The sequence below is a fragment of the Budorcas taxicolor genome, chromosome 9 (assembly GCF_023091745.1).
Source record: "Budorcas taxicolor isolate Tak-1 chromosome 9, Takin1.1, whole genome shotgun sequence".
Lineage (NCBI taxonomy): Eukaryota > Metazoa > Chordata > Mammalia > Artiodactyla > Bovidae > Budorcas > Budorcas taxicolor.
Window position 1 is genome coordinate 92,913,827 of NC_068918.1, and position 19,891 is coordinate 92,933,717.

Below are 19,891 nucleotides of genomic sequence, written 5' to 3' on the forward strand. Positions count from 1 at the left end.
AGGACCTGGATCAAATATTTATTCCTGGTTGAGAGTTCACAAAACACCCAGAAGGATAAAACAGACAATTAGACCACATGTGTGTCCTTGTCTGGGCAGGATGCAAGCTGACAAGCTCCACAGAGGTCCAGGACACACACGTCTCTTCCCTCAGCAGTCTGATAGTGCGTTCTCATGATGGCTAGAGGACACTGGTTTGGAGCTAACACCCCTGCGGATGCCCCGGGGACTCCAGCAGCACAGGTGCCTTTACAGGTGGAGGGGAACCACGAGGGCCGGCACACAGCCGCTGCTCAGCGCCTGTGGGCCTCTCACACTCGCCTCCCGGCTGTTCTCACACAGGCCTGCTGCCGCCCTGGGCTTCTGCTCCAGCTGCTCCCACCACCGGGAAGGTTCTTCCTCCATGGACTGCAACCTCATTTCCTTCAGGTCCTCGTTCAAAATCACATTCAGTGACGCCTTCGCAGAAGACCCTGGCTCCTTCCCTGGGGTTCGGGCTCTGGACAGAGACTTCCATTCCTCTCCAGCCACCCGCAGCCCGTCGCCTGACACTTACCGGCCTGGACTCAGGTTATCAGCCGTGTCATCACTGCTGATCCTGTGCTCGAGGCCACACAGAAATATTAATAAAAAGCCACGAGCATTGACTGGACGATGATCCTGTTAGGAATTGCTAAGCCTGCTCCTGATTTTATCCCATTCAGTCCACATCTGAAATCTTAGGACCGTCAACATTTTGCTTCATTTCACTCTTCAGCTGCCCTTCACTGTTACACCATCCTGCTCAAGTTTCAGCCTACCCTCAAGAAATGCTTAGACTGTATAGTAATAAACGTTATTTTATTAGAAAAATTATAGCCTATTTAAAAAGCACGCAGACAGATTTTAGAAAGACTGGTGTCCGAGGAATATCAGCAGACCACTGCTTTTCTTGATTCTCCAAAGCTATAAAATAAATTCAATTCAAATGTGAAGCTTTATTTAAATTTACCAGCTCATCTGGAAATAATGAAGTAGAAACCCTTGCCTTGAGCCGTGTATTTGCAAAATGAGTCAGAAGAAACAACAGCCACCTTTAGAACGTCTCTCCAGGGGACAGAGGCTCGCCCAAGTGAGGCCCCGGCCGGCTGAGGAGGCGTCCGGCCGGCCTGGGCGCAGATGAAGCCTCTGCCACACTTCCTCCTTCCCCTTCGCTTAGGAGCCCGACGCAAACGAGCAGAAGGAGAAGCAGATGCCCTCGGCGGCAGGGCAACAGGGAAACTCAGGAGACAGGTGGGCGGACCGCGGCGCGTGTGAGCCTGGGGCGCAGGGAGCCCGGCAGAGGCCGCGTGTGGCCCCAGCCTGGACGTGGAGAGCAGGGTGACCCTCCCTCCCTTAGGGAAAGAGACGGGCCAGACTCTGACTCGGATTCCTGACACGCTGCTCAGGCTGGTCCCTCCCTCCCTTAGGGAAAGAGACGGCCAAAATCTGACTCGGATTCCCGACGCACCGCTCGGCTCCCTCTGGACGAAGCTTCATCCGTCACTGAGCACGTCTGTCTTCAGAGCCGCCTGAGCCTGGACGCGCTTCTTCGCTGAGAGGGGCCCCGCCTCCAGGCAGCACCTCGGGGGACAAAGACCTGCCCCCAGGGGCCTCAGTCCCAGCACCTGAGGACTGATGCCGCCTTCCTGGGGAAGAAGGGGGAGCTGCTGGACTGCCTGCCCTGCGGGACTTCTAGTCTGCAGGAGGCAGCACCTATGCCGTGGGGGTGTGGGCTGGCACTTGGCACACACCCAGATTCCTTCACGCCCACCCCCTACGCATACACAGAGCATCTCGCCTGCCAGCACCAGGGCCCTCAGGGGACACTGGGTCATCCTCACCAGCCCCCCAAGGGAGATACTGGCAGGCGACCGCAGAACAGGAGCCAACAGCCCTGAGGCCCAAGGCAGACTCCCTCCAGCACCGCACCCCCCCATCCCTGCACCCCGCCCCCAAGCCCCCGCCATCCGTTTGCAGCCTGGGCTCCTGCTGGAGGGCTGGTCCTGACAGCCCCCAATGTGTCCTCAGAGCTGAGAGACACAAGGGTGAGTTTTCCTGAGTCTGCACCATCAGCCCAGGCTCCAAGTGGGCCTGCCTTATTTTCCAAGGAGGTCGCAGAGATTGCCAAAGAAGAGAAAAAGGAAACCAGAGCTTCACTCCAACCACAAGGCAGCCAAGGGGCGGGGATACCCCCCTCCCTTTCGGTGCACCCCCTGCACACCCCGCCTTTACAGGGACCACAAGACTCAGCTCCCAGACATGAGGTGCAAAGCAGGACAAACAGAGCAGGCTCAGGGGAAGGCGGCTGTGAGCTGCTTTTTATAAAGCAGCAGCCTTGCTTGTCAAAGTGGAGGTTTACCAACCGCGGCATCAGAGTTTGGTCTCGTTGAGCGGAGGGTATTGGACGGGGCCGTCCTCACAGACATGCAGTCCCAAGTTCGGCCAAGCTTCCTGCCTGCGGGCCGCTGGCTCCGCAGCATGCGAGCAGTTCCACAGCTGCAGGTCCTTGGAGAAGCACAGCTCTATCTGCCCGAGGAGCTGCACCTCCTGACCCTGAAGGGAAGAGCGAACACGCCTCAGAAGGCAGGCTGGAGCATCACAGTGGTTCAAAGAAGACAGAAGACAGGGCTCCAGACCTGGGATCCGGGCTCCAGGAGCGGGATCCCCGCTTCAGAGCTGAACTGGGGCCAGGGCCCAGGGGGGCGGCTGCGGCCACCTCCAGCCCCGCCCCTGAGCCAGCCTGGACGTGGCCGGGGAGGAGACCCCACTTTCAGCTTGGACAAAGGTGCGAGCAGACATGCCCCCACACACCACGCCTGCGTCACAATTGATGAACAGGTAAATGGCACCCTATCGCTAAATGAATTTAAGACTTCAGCAGCTGACAGAGGAAAGCACAACTCATCTGGAAGTTGGACGGGAAACGACAGCTGACAGGACTAACAATGTGAACGCTGCGTGACATGCCCACAGGGCCCCGTCCCTGCCTCGCCGCCTTCCAGAACAGGAGCCCCGCTGTGAGGCAGCAGCTGCCAGAACAGCAGCCCACCCAGCATGGTGTCAAACAACAGCCTGTTATTTCAAGGCACACACACACACACACACACACACACACACACACACACACGTGGGCATACACCATTTGTATACCTGCACACACACACCCCCACCCCCAACACAACTCTGCCCCTGGGAACTCCACGGTGAGCACGCGCTCTCAGAAGACTGCACGGGTCTTCCTGGTAGAGACAGAGGGGATGACGGAGCATAGCACATCTGACCTTCTCTAGCAGAAAACACTGGACTTTGGGCACGACTTTGTACACGCTGACAAGCGCATCTCTGATGTCCGACACCTGAAATCGGATGAACTGCATTAGAAATGAAATGTCAGCAGAGCAAACAAACCGCTCTGTTGTGGTCAGAAGTGACACTGGTTTACTTGTGTAGATGCAAACTTCTGACAGCGGCGTGCTCTCCCCAGAGCGCCCCGGCTCACGGACACAGCTCGGAGACGCTGGGGATGAACCGCCCCAGCCCCAGGCCCTGAAGGAGACGGAGCAGCCCCGTAGGTCCCCCTCCAGACCGGAGTCCACACAAGCGGCGCTACATGGGTCTCCCTTCCCCTCTCGGCCCTGATCCAGGGCCAGCATGCCGGGTACAAAAGCAGAAGCTCTCCTGCCAGGAGACGGGAGGGCAGGCCCTGCCTGTGCGGACGCCCTGCCTCGTGCCTCCAGCACAGAGAAGGAGCTCAGAAAACACGCGCTGTGGCTGTTGCTCTGGCTTGGAATTGAAGTCTGTTCTCTGAACGTCACGTTCTGGGCAAGAAAATTCCGCTTATCCACTTAAATGTGAGTCAAGGCGATACTGAAGGGGCCTGCAAATGCCCTGCCTCCTGGGCGTATGGACAGAGGGCAGCCTGCAGTCCCTCCGGAAGGGCGCTGCTCTGCCCGTCCCTGCTCTCCATGGATGGAGACGCACGTGCTAACTTAGTCACACCAGGTCACCAGACTGAGGGTTCGGGACCCGCCGAGGCACCGGAACTCAGAATTTTTTGGGTGACAGTGACTTTTGGGTGTTTCCACATTCATATATGGAACAAATACAAAAACTGTCTCCAGAGTGGGGTCGGCTGACTCACACTGTAAGGGCCTGAGAGCAGAGGCTTCAGGCCCGGGCGGGTAGTGACCGCTGCCTGGGGGCCAGGCCGTCCGTCTACAACTGCGCTCACACCAGCGTGAGCCCTTCTGTACAGGCCACCTGCCAACAGGCTCTGCCGGGTTCCAATTTCTACATTTTTATCATGAAACAAAGCACAATTACATCATAAAAACAAATCTTCATTTTCTTCTTCAGGTTCAGAGAACTGTGCTATCTGACTGCACATCCTATTAACACCAGCCTCTTAAGGGGCTGGAACACACTGCTCACTAGGAGACCACTCCAAAACCTGCTCCAAAATCATGTTTCACTAGCCTTGAGTTTACACAAAATATACAGGAAGATAAAATTTAAATGAAATCTATTTAGAAACGTAATAGTCAAGTGGGAGTGCCTGGTTTGGGTTCTTTGAAGCCAGAGTAGAGCTCACAGCTGAGGTGACACCTGGTTGTGGCCGGGCGTCCCCAGTTAGCGGATACATATTTGATAAGAAGCCAGAAGCAAGACTCACCTGGTAGTAGTGATCGGTAGATGGTTCTATCCCCAATTTTTGGAGCATGCTAAATTTTAAAGCAAAAAAAAAAAAAGAAAGCTGTATAATGAAGGTCCGATTTCCTTTCTTGTTACTATCACATTTCATAATACAAATGAAGACCCTCTTAAAGGGAAGTGTGCAGTTTCACTACCTGAGGCCATAAGTCTGCTGACACAGGCAACACAGGAGTGGCACTCAGGCCGCCCGACCTCCCCTCACCGTGGGCACACGAGGGCCTCATCTGGGCCCCTTTCCAGCACCAGAACCTCTCAGCACCAGTCCGGGTGGCTGCCACCAACTGGAGTGGGCACCACATAACCAGCTACCCACCGTGCCTGTCCTAAAGGACAGCTAGCAGCTGATTCTGGATTCTAGGCTTATGCTAACAACCCCAGATTAGATCAATCTTTAAAATACTTTCAACGCCTTGAATCACTTTCTAAAGCACGTGGTTTTAACCTGCTCTTTGTGACCCCATGGACTGTAGCCCTCCAGGCTCCTCTGTCCATGAGATTCTCCAGGCAAGAACACTGGAGTGGCTCGCGATGCCCTCCTCCAGGAGATCTTCCCGACCCAGGGTCTGAAACTGCGTCTCATGTCTCCTGAACAGCAGGCGGGTCCCTCCCACTGGGCCACCTGGGAAGCCCAGTGGTTTATAACACAGAGCAAAATAGAAAGGATGTGTTTTGACGCCTTAGCTTTAATTTTGTGAGCACTGAGATTTTTGATTTTCCTTGGAGAAGCTGGGAGACTCTATGACTTCTCTACAGCGGTTCTATATAGTTCCCATCAGACACTCAGTGGGCAGGAGCGCCCTTCCTCGGCAGGTCCCAGGGAACACACTCCAGGGAGGCCAAGACTCAGCCCGTCCACCCCCGTGGGCCTGGCTGACACTCCAGGGGTCCCAGAATTCAGCAACTCTGCACTTGTGCATGTGTATGGAAAGCCACGCAGATTCAGGAAGGGTAGCCAGGAGGTCTTTAGTAAGTAGTTGTTGGCTGAAGGGATGTATTATTCAAATATTTGACCTTGAAACTTTCAGCGTAAGCACATACTCTCCTTTTCCCGCTGGATTCAATAAAACCTGGGCTGCAGAGTCGGGCAGACTCACGCTGCTTATGAGCCAGGACCGTGAGCTCTGTGCTGGTGAACGGGGGGCGCCTTCCTCCCCGGAGTCTGATAAGAGGGAGGTGCCCAGGGGTCTCCTGCGCGGGCGACTTCTCCCAGGACCTGTGTGATGAGCCCCTTGAGTCTCTGAGTCCACTCCATGCAGTCAGGCCCCCAGGGGTCTGGAAAGGCTCGTGGGAGGAGTATGTGTTTCTCAGCATGACTCTGCTGCCCAGTTCCCGGGACCATGGTACCTGAGCCAGGGATGCTGCGCTGGGCAACTCGCAGCCCCGTTCATCCCCAGGACTAGGGTGTGGGTGTGCAGTGACTTGGGAGAGTGGGGTGTGGGAGGGGAGCCTACAGGCCTGGGTGTCCCACCTGGTCAGGGCCAGCGCCTTGTACAGATCCAGGCTCTTGCCAAAGTACTTCCTCTGGGAATTGAGGGCATCCAGCTGGGCGGCACAGGTCCCGTGCTTCTTCCACTCATGGCTCCTGTAAGGGTGTGTTTAAAAAAAAAAACAAAACTCTGGTTAAAAGGTAATCTTGGAGAAGGAAATGGCAACCACTCCAGGACTCTTGCCTGGAGAATCCCACGGACGGAGGAGCCTGGTGGGCTGCAGTTCACGGGGTCGCAAAGAGTCGGACACGACTGAGCGACTTCACTTTTCACTTTAAAAGGCAACGACACCAGCTCCCAATAAGCCACCCACACGGCTGCTCGTGCAGGGCATCCGGGCAGGAGGCAGACTGCCGTTCTCGCAAAGCGGGAAGCACAGACGTCCTCCTCTCAGCACAGGCCCCAGGCCCCGCCGGGCCCAGTCGAGCACCACCAGCCCTCGTCAGTTTTCTCCAGGCCTTCCTCCGCCAGGCAGCTCCAACTCGCTTCTGAGATTAACAACAAACCCAACTGAGAAAGACACGATCGCCGTTGTTCAGGCTTCACAGGATGACATGGCTCCGGGTGTCCTCCCAGGGAGCCCCGGCTGGACAGCAGGGGGCGTGACGGGCGCGGCTGGACGGCCACGCCTCAGCCACTGGCAAGAAAAGGCAGGCTCACGCATCACCAGGACGGCCTGAGCCGGTTCCCCGAGCTCACTGCAGTATAGACATCATCTACAGAGACGACTGCACGGAAGCGGCAGCCCAGCCAAATGCCCGCAAACAAGAAGTGATTTGTACTGAAAAAAAACACCACTACTGATAATAAATGCTCGTGTTTTATCAAAAATTAAACCGGGTGGCTCGGTGGTAAAGAATCCACCTCCCAGTGCAGGAGACGTGGGTTCAATCCATGGGTCGGGAAGATCCCCTGGAGAAGGGAATGGCAACCCACTCTAGTATTCCTGCCTGGAGAATTCCACAGACAGAGCATAGGCAGGTTACAGGCCGTGGGGTTGAGAGTCAGACACAACTGATCATACATGCACGTAACAAAGGTTTGCAAAACATTCACCCATTCTTCACTCGAGCCTCACAAAGCCACAAAGTGAAAACGTAACTGCTGGCTTACAAGTGGGGACACCGAGGCTCACAGGTGCCAGTGAGCAGCCCAGCTTCACAGCCGCCCAGCCAGGCAACCCCGGCCTGCCTCAACCCATGCTCGGGGCCCTTCCAATGCTCCACGCTGTCAACCAATCAACTGCCAAACACGGATTACACCCGCCTTTAGGATGACTGACAACTTGTCAATTCAGAAGCTAACCATGGTTAGCATGGAAAGCCACACAGGCATCAGCTTTATCAACGATTAATTCACAAAGATTTAATAAAGACAGTCACTCAAGCGCTCAGAAGGCACCCACATGCAGTCTTACAGAAGCACAACGTAAATGTCACCAAGTCCTTGGTAGCATCACCAGGGATAGTCCTGAGCGAGGGCAACGGCTGTGAGCTACCAGTCTCCCGGGCCCAGGAAAACCATGAAAGGGAAAAATGAAAGTGAAAGTCGCTCAGTCAGGTCTGACTCTTTACGACCCCATGGACTACACAGGCCGTGGAATTCTCCAGGACAGAATACTGGAGTGGGTATCCCTTCTCCAGCAGATCTTCGTGACCCAGGAATCAAACCAGGGTCTCCTACATTGCACGTGGATTCTTTATGAGCTGAACCACGAGAAAACCATGAGGAGATATTAATAACATGAATAATCAACTTTCTTCATCTACAATAGCATCTACAGTGAATTATTTCTTAACTTTCTAAATTCTATGAAGTAGAAAAAGGAGACTCTTTTCAACTAGCTGAGCGTGAAACTGAATCACGGGGGCCACAGTTTCTGCACAACAGGGACAGTCATTCTAGAATCTTCCACAGAAGGAGCTGGAGAAGTCAGGGGTGGAAGCAGTCACACACGCCCAAACTGCTCCTAGCATGTAATAGTCAAGAAATGTCCACTGTTGCTTCCAGAGCAAGTTAACCCAACAGATGTTAGAGATGACCAACTCTCATTCTTTTTCTTGTTGTTTAGATGCTCGGCCGTGCCCAACTCTTTGCAACCCCATGGACGGGAGCCCAGCAGGCTCCTCTGTTCATGGGATTCTCCAGGGCAGGAATACTGGAGTGGGTAGCCATTTCCTCCTCCAGGGGATCTTCCCAACCCAGGGGTCAAACCCACATCTTGTGCATTAGCAGGCTGATTCTTTACCACTTAACCTGCTGGGAAGTCCTTCTTTTTCTTACAAGAATCAGAAACCAATAACACCCCTATTTTGCAGACGGTCACGTACACAGTATTGTTCAGGATGGCTGGTTTTGTTAACAGATTTGATCTTAGGGAACTATCTTGAGCACCAGCTGATACCAGGACCCTCTCCTCTGCATACACGATTCCCATTTGAGATTAAAGAGAAAAGTTTTCTGACATAAGCCTCCCCCTTAAGGACAGGAGAGGCCAGGACACCTCTGTGGACATTTGATCCAAGAGAGCAAGGCGACCTGGGCAATAGCCGCCCTCCGGCAATAACCAGTGAGCCGGTAAGCACCCGGCCACATGGGCACCATCTCCACATCCAAAGGCACGAACGCTACCTTCGGCATTTAGAACAAGCTTCTAAGTGCATCCTTTAAATACCCAACCTGAAAGGTGCATCGTTTTGCCCTTATTAGAACACAAACCCAAGTGTGTGCTCTGCCCACACCACCTCATCAGACGCTGAAGGACTCGCCCCACCGAAGGCCATCTTTGTGTTACGTGTGTGCGTGTTAGTTGCTCCGTCCTGTCCGACTCTGCAACCCCATGGACTGCAGCCCGCCAGGCTCCTCTGTCCATGGGGTTCTCCAGACAAGAACACCGGAGCGGGTTGCCATGCTCTCCTCCAGGGGACCTTCCCGACCCAGGGATCACGCCTGTGTCTCTTTTTGCTCCTGCACTGGCAGGCAGGTTCTTCACCACTGTGCCACCTGGGGAGATGCCTTGTCTATGTTTAGTGATATGTTTTTAAGCTTTGGCAAAAACCTGACTGATTCTACCTGGAATATTCTAACTACTGAAACCTCTTCTGTTTACTTAGTCACTGAAGAGTTTTTATTTTTAAGTACACCATGAAGCGCTCGAAGTTTTTTTGTTGTTTTTCACCCATGTAGGCCACAGTCTGTTCTGAAACCACTTTCCAGACCTCAGGTCACTCAGAGCCAGCACTGGAGACGTGGACTGTTCGTCTCCCAAACTTTTACAGCCTCCGGACCCAGAGCCGTGAGTGAACCACCTCCCAGCCACACACCCTCGAGTGAACTTGCAATCCGAACACCCATGAGCCAGGAGGACAGAGGTCACTGTCACTCTGCTTTGTTTCAAAAAGCTCTTCTCCAAAATTTAACTCTTCCAAAATACTCTTGAGAGTCCCTTGGACTGCAGGGAGATCCAACCAGTCCATCCTAAAGGAGATCAGTCCTGAGTGTTCACTGGAGGGACTGATGCTGAAGCTGGAACTAGTACTTTGGCCACCTCATGCGAAGAGCTGACTCATTGGAAAAGACCCTGATGCTGGGAGGGATTTGGGGGCAGGAGGAGAAGGGCACGACAGAGGATGAGATGGCTGGATGGCATCACTGACTCGATGGACATGAGTTTGAGTGAACTCTGGGAGTTGCTGATGGACAGGGAGGCCTGGCGTGCTGCAGTCCATGGGGTTGAGAAGAGTCAGACACGACTGAGCGACTGAACTGAACTGAACTGAACTGACTGAAGAGTCTACACAAATATACTTCCAAGTTAAGTGAATCACTTTGGCCAAAACCTGATTCACTGTGAGATGAATTATAAATTGCCATCCTGCAGTGAGGGAGGGCTTCCCAGGTGGCGTCAGTGGTAAAGAATCCACCTGCCAATGCAGGAGACCCAGGTTTAACCTCTGGGTCCAGAAGATCCCCTACAGGAGGCCATGGCAACCCACTCCAGTATTTTTGCCTGGAGAATCCCATGGACAGAGGAGCCTGGCGGGCTACAGTCCACAGAGTCACAAAGAGTCGGACACGATTGAAGTGACTTAGCACGCACACAAAATGAAAGATATAATGGATTAAAAAGCAAGTTTTCAGAGTCACTTCCCCTCGCCCTCATTCCTTATCCACTGGAGGACCACTCCAAAGAGGGTGCGGCACACATGAGGCCGCTCCAGCTCCGCGGCCTCAGGACCCCTGCTCCCGCGGTCCCATCTCACACCTGGGCTGTGGGGCCCGAGACGGGCCTGGGGACGCAGACTCACCAGAACTGGTGGCTGTAGTTGGACGGATGGAGCAGATCGGGCCAGTACCTCCTCATGTCTGGCAAAAGGTCCTGCACGTAAAGACAGCAATGATAATAAATCCACGTGAGGCTTGACAACTCAAACCTAGAAGGCAGACCTGATAAACGGACACATTAAAAAAAAGCAAACTGAGCTCTGCGAGTTAATAACACTCAGGTGAGTGAAATGACTCAGTGCATTTTGCACGACCTGCTTCTTAAGACACACGTAAAAGTGAAGTCTGGGGAATCGTGAAAACGTGTGTGAAAATATAAGCTCTGACGGTGAACGGCTAGACAGATCATGTCCACCCACACAAGGGAATATTATTCAGCATTAAAAAACCCCACAAAAGTATCAAGCCACGACACTGGCTTCCTTCTCTCCAGCTTGAATGTTTCCAAAGACTACGTCTGCATCTTACTCAGACACACAAGCCTTAACCAGCACACAGGACTCTGAGGAACACTGCCCGGGCCCAAGGCTCACCCCCAGCCACACTGGCTTTCTCCCAGCTGCTTCAGAGCTCCGTCCTACCCCGGGGCCTCTGCACAGGCTGCTGCCTCTCCTGTCTCTGGTTAAGCTGGATCCCAGCTCACCACTACCTCCTCTGGAGAGCTGGGCCCAGGCCTGCCGTCCTCAGCTCTGACTACCCTCCCCTCCAGGCGCCCAGAGGGGACGTCTGTCCCGGCTCCTGGCTGCAGGCAGGGGGCGCTGGAGACCACACCTGGTTCTGCCCGGCCCCTGGCACAGTGTCCGATGCGCTCCTGGCATGAGAACCTGTGACTGGTTTGGACGCAATTACCTCGTCCTTCTGGGGGCCGTGCAGTCCTGGGAAGGGCCCACAATTCTGGCAAATCCCAAGTCTGCTCCACGTTTTCAGAGAGGTCTCAGGAACTCGCAGACCCTGCCCGCTAAGTCCAGGTACGAAGTCACAAGTCCCTGACAGTTGACCATCACACATGAGGGGTTGTCAGCATCCCATGGAAAGCTGCGCTCACGTGTGTGTGTGCATGTGTGTTTGTGTGTGTGGTTGCTACCAGCTCTTGTAACCGCAGCGCCCAGTTACTCTGCAATACAAGTCTTTGTCCTGGAAAGGCCCATCCTCTCTTCCCTGCTCACTGGCCCCATTGAGAAGCCCACCCACAGCCAGAAAGGACGCCCTGGGGGCTACGGCAGTCCTGCATGCCAGGGCAGTACACACGCCTGAGCTTATGCCCAGCGGGCAGGGGGCTCAGACTAGGAGCCATGGGCCGCAGGCTAGAGCCAGGGCTGGCCTGCTCAACCCTGCCACCCCTCACACATCGCTGCAGCCCATCGGGCCCAGGGCAGAGGCCTTACTGAGACACAGCTCATCCTTAATCCATGGGGCTGCTTTAGATGCCCATAAACGCTGGTGAACACACTTCAAACACAGCTTTGAGGGCACACCTGGAGTAGGAGCGAATCTTTTGGGGGACTCTGCGGCGGGAACACTATTAAAGTTAGTACCTTGATCTCCTTTGGATTAAAGGGCCAGGATCGGTTACACACTCCACTTTTATCGGGCCTTGAAATTAGAGTTGAAAAAATAAAGAGAAATTAGTCTTGGTCTGGCTGGTTCCAAATGGCAGGAGAAAACACTCGAGTTGTGGTCTGGAGAGAACGAAAGGGCGTGAGTCACGCTTGGGCACAAGCGGGCACTACTGGAGTTCCCTTCAAAGCGGAAAGTTGTTCCAAACTTCAGGCACAGTGCCAACAGGCTTTCCCGCACAGGAAGCAAACAGACAGCCCAGTAGGGGGCGACCCAGAGCTGGGTCAGTGGAGATACCTGGCCAGGTTCTGGCGCTTCCCTGGTGGTTCTGTGATAAGAGTCTGTCTGCAGTGCAGGAGACCCAGGTTCGATCCCTGCATTGGGTAGATACCCTGGAGAAAGCCATGGGAACCCACTCCAGTATTCTTGCCTGGAGAATACCATGAACGGAGGAGCGTGGCGGGCTACAGTCCACAGGGTTGCAAAGAGTTGAACACAACTGAGCAACCAACACTTCTTGAGTTATTTGCACATCTCCATTCAACAAGCTCAGCATGAGAACTGAAAGAGGTCCCACCTCTTTAAAGGTGATGAGGGTCATGGATACAAGGTACGTGTCGTGCTCAGGACGTGCCTGGTGACGACTCAAGGCTGGCTGCGGGAATGTTTTAGCACAGAGCACGTGTCTCCCGACTTGTGCCTGATCCTGTCCTCACGCGCCCAATTCTGGACGGGTCCACGCTCCATCTCCACGTGCAGCTTAGATCATGAGGGACCAAACCTGCTTTCTCCAGCCTGGCCCAGCCCCTGAAACTAGCCCAGTTCCCCACAGAGCTGGGTGCCGTCCCTCCAGCTGGAGGGCGGCCGAAGGCACCAGTGAAGTCACAGAAAACCAGAGGTGGGATGAGGCCCGGTCCTCAGGCCCCTGTTTAACCAGCATTCCACTGACCCTGTCCCTGAGGGACACCAGGGCCAGCAGGAGCCAGGACTGCCTACCTCTCAAGGGAGGGGGAGAGCCGGTCGCTCCCTCTGGACAAACAAATGCACACGGTTTGATGTCCTGAATACATGCACACACCACAAAAAAAAAAACAAACTAAACAGGCTGCAGGCAAACCCACAAGAAAAAATCTGGGTGTCTGTGAAGTGTGTATACTATGGATACAAATCACATATGTATAACATACATACATTTATTTTTATGCATTTACTTATTGGTTCCAAAAGAAGAAAATGAGAAAATTAAAATTCAGTGATTGAAAATGTACCCAGAACCCCTAAATGCATATTTAAGCTGGACTGTTATCGTCCCACCAAAACAGAACTCAAGGACAGCAGAAGGCAGGTCATGTTAGGAAGACTAAACGTGTTTCTCAACAAGCTTCTGGCCTGCTGAGTAAACTCCTAACAGAAATCTCCAGCATACACGTCTGCACAGAGTGAAGCCAGAACCCCAGGTTAGCCAGCTTCTGGGGCTGCTGAAGTTTGAAATGCAGGAAGTACTTGCCATAGTCCGTGTATGGTCCAGTAATTCGGAGGGTCTTTGCAGTGGTTCTCAACTTCCTATGAAGAAAAGACAGGGGACAAGTGGTTTCTTGTTTATTAAACACACTCAGCAACCTTCCTTTCTTTTGACAAACATCAATGAAATCCTAACACAAAATAAATTCTATGATAATTTACGATAAACAATGTTCATGAGGGTACCACACGGGGTGGGGGCTGGATGTTTTATTTGAAAAAGGTGAACCAAAAATTTGGAAAACAGAATTTAACAGCTATTTTTTTAACGTGCCTGAAAATTAAGTCTATCTGATGGATGCACTCATAGTTCAGTGCAGTTCAGTCACTCAGTCGTGTCCGACTCTGCGACCCCATGAACCGCAGCACGCCAGGCCTCCCCGTCCATCACCAGCTCAGTCGTGTCCAACTCTGCGACCCCATGAACCGCAGCACGCCAGGCCTCCCTGTCCATCACCAGCTCAGTCGTGTCCGACTCTGCGACCGCCGGAACCGCAGCACGCCAGGCCTCCCTGTCCATCACCAGCTCAGTCGTGTCCGACTCTCTGCGACCCCTTGAGTCGCAGCACACCAGGCCTCCCTGTCCATCATTAACTCCCGGAGTTCACTCAGACTCACGTCCATCGAGCCCGCGATGCCATCCAACCATCTCATCCTCTGTCGTCCCCTTCTCCTCCTGCCCCCAATCCCTCCCAGCATCAGAGTCTTTTCCAATGAGTCAACTCTTCACATGAGGTGGCCAAAGTACTGGAGCTTCAGCTTTAGCATCATTCCTTCCAAACAAATCCCAGGGCTGATCTCCTTCGGAATGGACTGGTTGGATCTCCTTGCAGTCCAAGGGACTCTCAAGAGTCTTCTCCAACACCATAGTTACCCATGAATAATTTTCTTGTCATGCAATCAAAAACTGGGAACCAGAGGCTGACATGGCACCCAGGCACATTCAGATCTGTTCAGGCACCAGGTTCAAATGCAGTAATGCAATAATAAGCACTGAGAATCTGGAGCCAACAAAAACGCAAGATGAGAGTCAAACGATTAACTCATGGAGTTACTTTACAGGAACCTCCAACTTGTTTCACTAAAATGGATCTTTTCCGAAATAAATAACCATTAAGAAATACACCTCAACTATCAGGTGGTGGCATCAGAACTGGGCCCAGTGCCTGCAGTGAACAAGCGAGGGACAGTACACGTTGGGTGTGGTGAGGAGCCGGTTCACCCGCAAGCACTCCTGCTTAAACCCCTTCTGATGTGGGAGGCGCTTCTCTGTATGGCTGGTCTGGAAATGAGGGCAGGCCTGGTTTAGGTGATGGCAATATCTGACGTCAGAAGGCTCAGACTAGGGGGCAGAGGGCAGGATGACCAACCGTGCCCTGCTCCCATCCCCAAGGAAACACAGTCCAAAGCAGGCAGGCTTTCCCACGGCACGAGGCAGTGGAGGGCAAAGCCAAGCGCCCACAGGGGCTTTTCTACCCCAGCTCTTCACCCAGCGTTTTGGATGAGCCTTTGGTGGGGGGAAACTGGGGTCAAGGTGCAGCTTTCCAAGGGGGCATGAGCCGATAGCCCCTGAGCAGAGGACAGACCTGCTTTGGCATCTGTGACACCACCTGGTTCTCAGGGCAGGGCCCCTGGCCCCTCACGCAGGGCCTCTTGGAGGCACGGTCTCAGCTTGGGAGGGCTCGGCCTCGAGGGGCGGTTGGGCCGGGGGCTCAGTCAGTGAGAGGCGCTGGGGAGGAGCCTGCACGGGACCTCCTCTCCGTGGGCGTCACTGGTCCCCGCAGAACTCACCTGGCACACGGTCGCAGGCCAGTGGTGGACCATGATTAGTTTGCTCCATTCCAGGTCATCACTGCAAAAAGACAAGAGCTTACTCTATAACTTGAGTTACAGAAAAATTAATTCATCCATCGATCATTCAATAAACACTGAATGCCAGCTGCAGGCCAGGCGCTGCTGCTGCGGGGAGGGGCCTGCGTCCCCAGGTACTGCTGTGGGCAGGAGTGGGCGGCCGGGTCCCCAGGCTCTGCTGTGGGCAGGAGTGGGTGGCCGGGTCCCCAGGCTCTGCTGCTGCTGCGTGGAGGGGTCTGCGTCCCCAGGCTGTGCTGTGGGCAGCAGTGCACGGCCGGGTCCCCAGGCGCTGCTGTCGGCAGGGAGGGGGTCGCTGAGAGGACTGGGGGGCCAAGTCCTTACTCTCTTGCAGTGCCAGCCAGTGAGGGAGACAATGACTACGGCATGGCCCGGGGACAAGGGTAACAGGCCTGTCCGGTGGGGTGCGTGCTGCGTGCTTAGTCATGTCCGACCCTGGACAAGACTGGAGTGGGTTGTCATTTCCTTCTCCAGGGGATCTTCCCGACCCAGGGATCGAACCCACGTCTCTTGCACCTCCCGCACTGGCAGGAAGACTATTCACCACCGTGCCACCTGGGAAGCTTGGCAGGTCGGGAGGCGGTTGGGATTCTGGACCAGGCAGCCAGGAAGGCTCTGCAGTGAAGGGCTGGTCAGAAAGCCCCTTTCTCCTCAGAGGCTCAGGCGGGACAGATACAGACCAATGAGCCCTTAGCAGCACGTGTGACACCCACAAGCCTGGAAACACAGTGGTTCCTATAGCTCATCGGGCCACGGAACAGCACCCAGGGCTGCACAGGGCTTGGCACCACCCCAGCCACTGGGATCTTGTTCTCTGCAGGATGTGTGACTTGGGAGCCTAAGGACTTCTTCCAATGTCCCCATGAAACCCATCTGACCCTGAGACGTTCCATAAGGGTCTATGGAGTAGCATTCATACATCCCTCAGCAGAAGCCCATCCACTAGGCTGGCAAGGCTTGGCACACACAGAGATGGGGGCAGAAAGGCTGGCCTGTGGAAATACTCACTTTCCAGATGGAAAACATCAGTAGCAACAGGGCATATAACTCAAGCAGGCATGTCATTCAGGATAGATGAAATTTTATTTTATTAGGATAGATGAAATTTTAGAAGAAGCAAAAGCCAAACAGAAATAAGTTCTTACATAACAGTTCTGTAAATTACTGAGTACTGTTTAATAAGCAGAGAATTCACAATATTTGAAAACTTTTCTCAGACTGAACTAATGAGCAAATGCTGAGTACAAGAGAAAAAAGAGTGCATGGGCATCAGTGCTGGGAGAAGCACTGCTGCTGCTGAGTCGCCTCAGTCGTGTCCGACTCTGTGCGACCCCAAAGACGGCAGCCCACCAGGCTCCTCTGTCCCTGGGATTCTCCAGGCAAGAACACTGGAGTGGGTTGCCATTTCCTTCTCCAATGCGTGAAAGTGAAAAGTGAAAGTGAAGTCGCCCAGTCGTGTCCGACTCTTAGCGACCCCATGGACTGTAGAAGTGCTTTTTTTCCCTCGGTATGAAAACCTTATTTCACAAAGGCAGAAACCGAGGCTTGAAGAGTAGGCAGAGATCAGGAAAACTAGACCAGTTTCCAATAAAACTCAAGACTCAACAATGTCTGTAATACAATCACCACATACCACCCCAGCTAAAGAGTGCTGTGAGCCTAAGAGAGAGATCCTCTCTAATCAGTGGAGACGCTGACTGCGCTGTAGAGAGAAAAGCCTCCCAACCAGAGGCAGGGGGCCTGGGAAAACCCCGCTGACCTGTGAGGCCCTCAGGCTCTGAGTCACCCTCGTGGTCTCGAACCCCTGCCTTGCTCGCCAATTATTTCAGTTGCGCATGACAAGTATGCCAGACACGTGGACTAAGTTACGTAACTGGATATGTGAACACATGTTTGCATCTCTGGATTCCACAACTTGCAGTTCCCCTATGGAGGGGGCCTGCTGTATTGATCACTGTAGGCCAGGCGTGGCTCGGAGCACGTTCTGTACTTTAACTGATGCCTCCTGGCACTGGTGCTAGGAGGCAGGTGCCATCACTCTGGGGACTTCGGGCTGAACGACCTTGGTGGAGGGCTCTGGATCACACATCTGGATGTGAGCCAGCAGTTCACACTCCGTCCGCACTCCACACTACCTCTCTGGTGAACCGCTCTTAACTTGAGGGCAAGGCTTAGTTATTTAATGCAGCCCGTTTTCAGAAAATAACACTTTCTTGGAAAACTGAAATTTAATGTTACCTTTTAAAGTAAATGATAAAACAACAACGATGGTTCATTAAAAACGAAAACTGAACTTTTCCCACGCCTGCAAGTGAAGTATGAACTCCTTCTATTAACAAGATCATTATCCAAATAAAAGAGAAGAAAATTCAAATCTGGTACTCAGATCTCTGTCTCCTCTACAGAAGTATAATGCGAATCCTCTCCCAGAGCCCCTGTTTACTCCTAATTCGTCGGGTGCATAGGGAAGAATGGAAAGAGGGAACGAGGGGGAGGGGAGGGAGGGCGAGAGAAAGAAACTAGGAAAGAGGAACCACGACCACCTCACCAGGATCGCGCCGACCCTGGTCGGAACGCGCGCGTGCGCCGCCCCTAGAGCCGCTCGCCAGTTCGGGCGCCCGGGTCCACCCCGGTTTCCCCGCAGACCCGCGCCCCGCGCCCCGCCAGCAGCTCACCTCCTCCAGAGCCCGCGCGCGCCGCCCCGGAGCCACCCCGCAGCTCGGGCATCCGTGTCCCCCTACCCCGCCTATCCCCCGTTCCCCTGCAGACCCGCGCCCCGCGCCCCTTCGGCGGCTCACCTCCTCCAGAGCCCGCGCGCGCCGCCCAAACAGCTCAGCGCCAGGCACAAGGCGCCCAGGAAGGCCGGGGAAGTCATCCGCCGCACCCGGGAGGACCCCGCGGGGTCGCCAAGGCTCAGTCTCCCGAGGGCGCGAGGCGGCGTCCGGCGCCAGGCCCTGCGCTTCCCTGAAAAAGGAACAGACGTCGCTAAGCTGACCGTGCGCCGGGCCGGCGGCCGGCGAGCAGGGCGGCTGACCCCAGCCCACCGCCGAGCCCCGCTGCGGAGGCCCGGAGGCCCGGGAGCCCGGATCCCCGCAATACAGTGGACTCGCACCCCGCCCACCGACCACCCGGAACCTCGGGGCCCCGCCGCCTCACCAGGTCCGCCAGGCGCACACGGCCGCCGGTCCGCTAGCACCGCGACCCTGGCTACCCGGCGAAGCCCGCCGTCCGAGCCTCTTCCAGCGCATTTCCGCCCAGATGCCCCAACGCCACGCCCCGGCCCGGGACACGCCCCCGTTCCGGCCACGCCCCCGGCCCGAGACACGCCCCCAGGCTCGGCCACGGCCTGGGCCCCCAACGCCACGCCCCTGGCCCGGGCCACGCCCCTGGGCGACAGGCGGGCGCCGGGCTGCCGAGAAGCCCTGGAGAAGCCCGACGCCACGCCCCTTCTGGAGGACACGCCTCGCCCAGAGGGCACGCCCCGCCCCCGGCCTGTCCGTCTTCCCCTTAGGCTCTTTGACCGAGCTTCCTTTTCGGGCTAGTTCCTGCCTGCCTTCGGCCCAGACCCGGGAGGTCGACTTGAAAGCCCGGGAGACGGGGCTTTCGGGGCCCAGTAGTCAGTCCGTCAAGGTGTGTGACAGGCGTGCGGAGACAGCGCCGTGGGGCCGCAGGAAAGGGCTGGGAGAAGGCTGCTCCCTCGAGGCCGGGTTGTATTCAAGGAGCTGGGACCCTGGAGACCCAGGCAGGCGGAGAGATTCATGTCGCGTGTCCTCCCCACCACACGGCCCCTTAGGGGCAGCCCCTGACCCCCAGACAGTCCTGTCTGTCCAGCCCCAAGACCGCACAGGGCACCCCTAGGTAACCCCATTCGATTCCATTTCTCTCTGCCCCATTCCCATGATCTCCACCGCTTGCAGCTCTTCTGGGACACGGAACAGCAGGGCCTTTGGAGCTAAGCCTGCCACCGGGACCATCAGCCTTCCTTGAGATCAGACAAATAGAAAATCAAGGCCGTGACTCTGCACCTACCACCAGCCAGCCAGCCAGTGTCCTTAGCCCTAAGAACCTGGGAGATGAAGACCCACAAGACAGAGGGAGAGAGGCAGGCAGGAAGCTGGTGGAGGAGGCAGCGGACTCCCAGATGACGACCTTCCTGCCGCTGCCACCTGCAGCTCAGACCTTTAGCCCACCTTCCTTCCTCAGGAGCTACATCCTCAAAGATGGCCAGGGACCTCCTAACCGCAGACAGTGCTTGGTCCCCCGTCCTCTGTGGCTCTGTCCACCTTCTCTCTCCACTCTGCTGCCAAGTGGTCAAACCACGCGGGGCCGCAGGAGGCCCTCCCAGCCACGGTAACGTTTCCATGTCCCCCATTTCTTGCTTGTAGCTGAAGCTCCAGCCTCCTAGACCTTCCCTGAGCTCCAAAGGGCAGATTCAGGCA

General features: G+C 55.1%; 1 protein-coding gene across 1 annotated transcript; it reads right to left on the reverse strand.

Annotated features, from left to right (window-relative positions):
- Positions 1 to 831: 831 nt before the first annotated feature.
- Positions 832 to 18,691, reverse strand: RNASET2 (ribonuclease T2). Its single transcript, XM_052645737.1, has 11 exons — positions 18,609 to 18,691; positions 18,251 to 18,416; positions 15,375 to 15,435; positions 13,570 to 13,625; positions 12,041 to 12,098; positions 10,529 to 10,599; positions 6,203 to 6,316; positions 4,694 to 4,742; positions 3,303 to 3,377; positions 2,385 to 2,574; positions 832 to 1,667 (listed from the first exon to the last, which is right to left on the reverse strand). The coding sequence occupies exons 2-10, from the start codon at positions 18,325 to 18,327 to the stop codon at positions 2,392 to 2,394; spliced, it is 744 nt and encodes a 247-aa protein (XP_052501697.1). The 5' UTR covers positions 18,328 to 18,416; positions 18,609 to 18,691; the 3' UTR covers positions 832 to 1,667; positions 2,385 to 2,391.
- Between the last annotated feature and the right edge of the window lie 1,200 nt (positions 18,692 to 19,891).

What these genes read in the sequence shown, in the direction of transcription:
- RNASET2 (XM_052645737.1), bottom strand. Translation starts at nt 18,327, where the DNA reads ATGACTTCCCCGGCCTTCCTGGGCGCCTTGTGCCTGGCGCTGAGCTGT. An exon ending in TTAATCCAAAGGAGATCAAG is followed by an intron (nt 10,600 to 12,040) that starts GTACTAACTTTA and finishes CTTTACGTGCAG; the next exon opens with GACCTTTTGCCAGACATGAG. An exon ending in AACTACAGCCACCAGTTCTG is followed by an intron (nt 6,317 to 10,528) that starts GTGAGTCTGCGT and finishes ACACCCTTACAG; the next exon opens with GAGCCATGAGTGGAAGAAGC.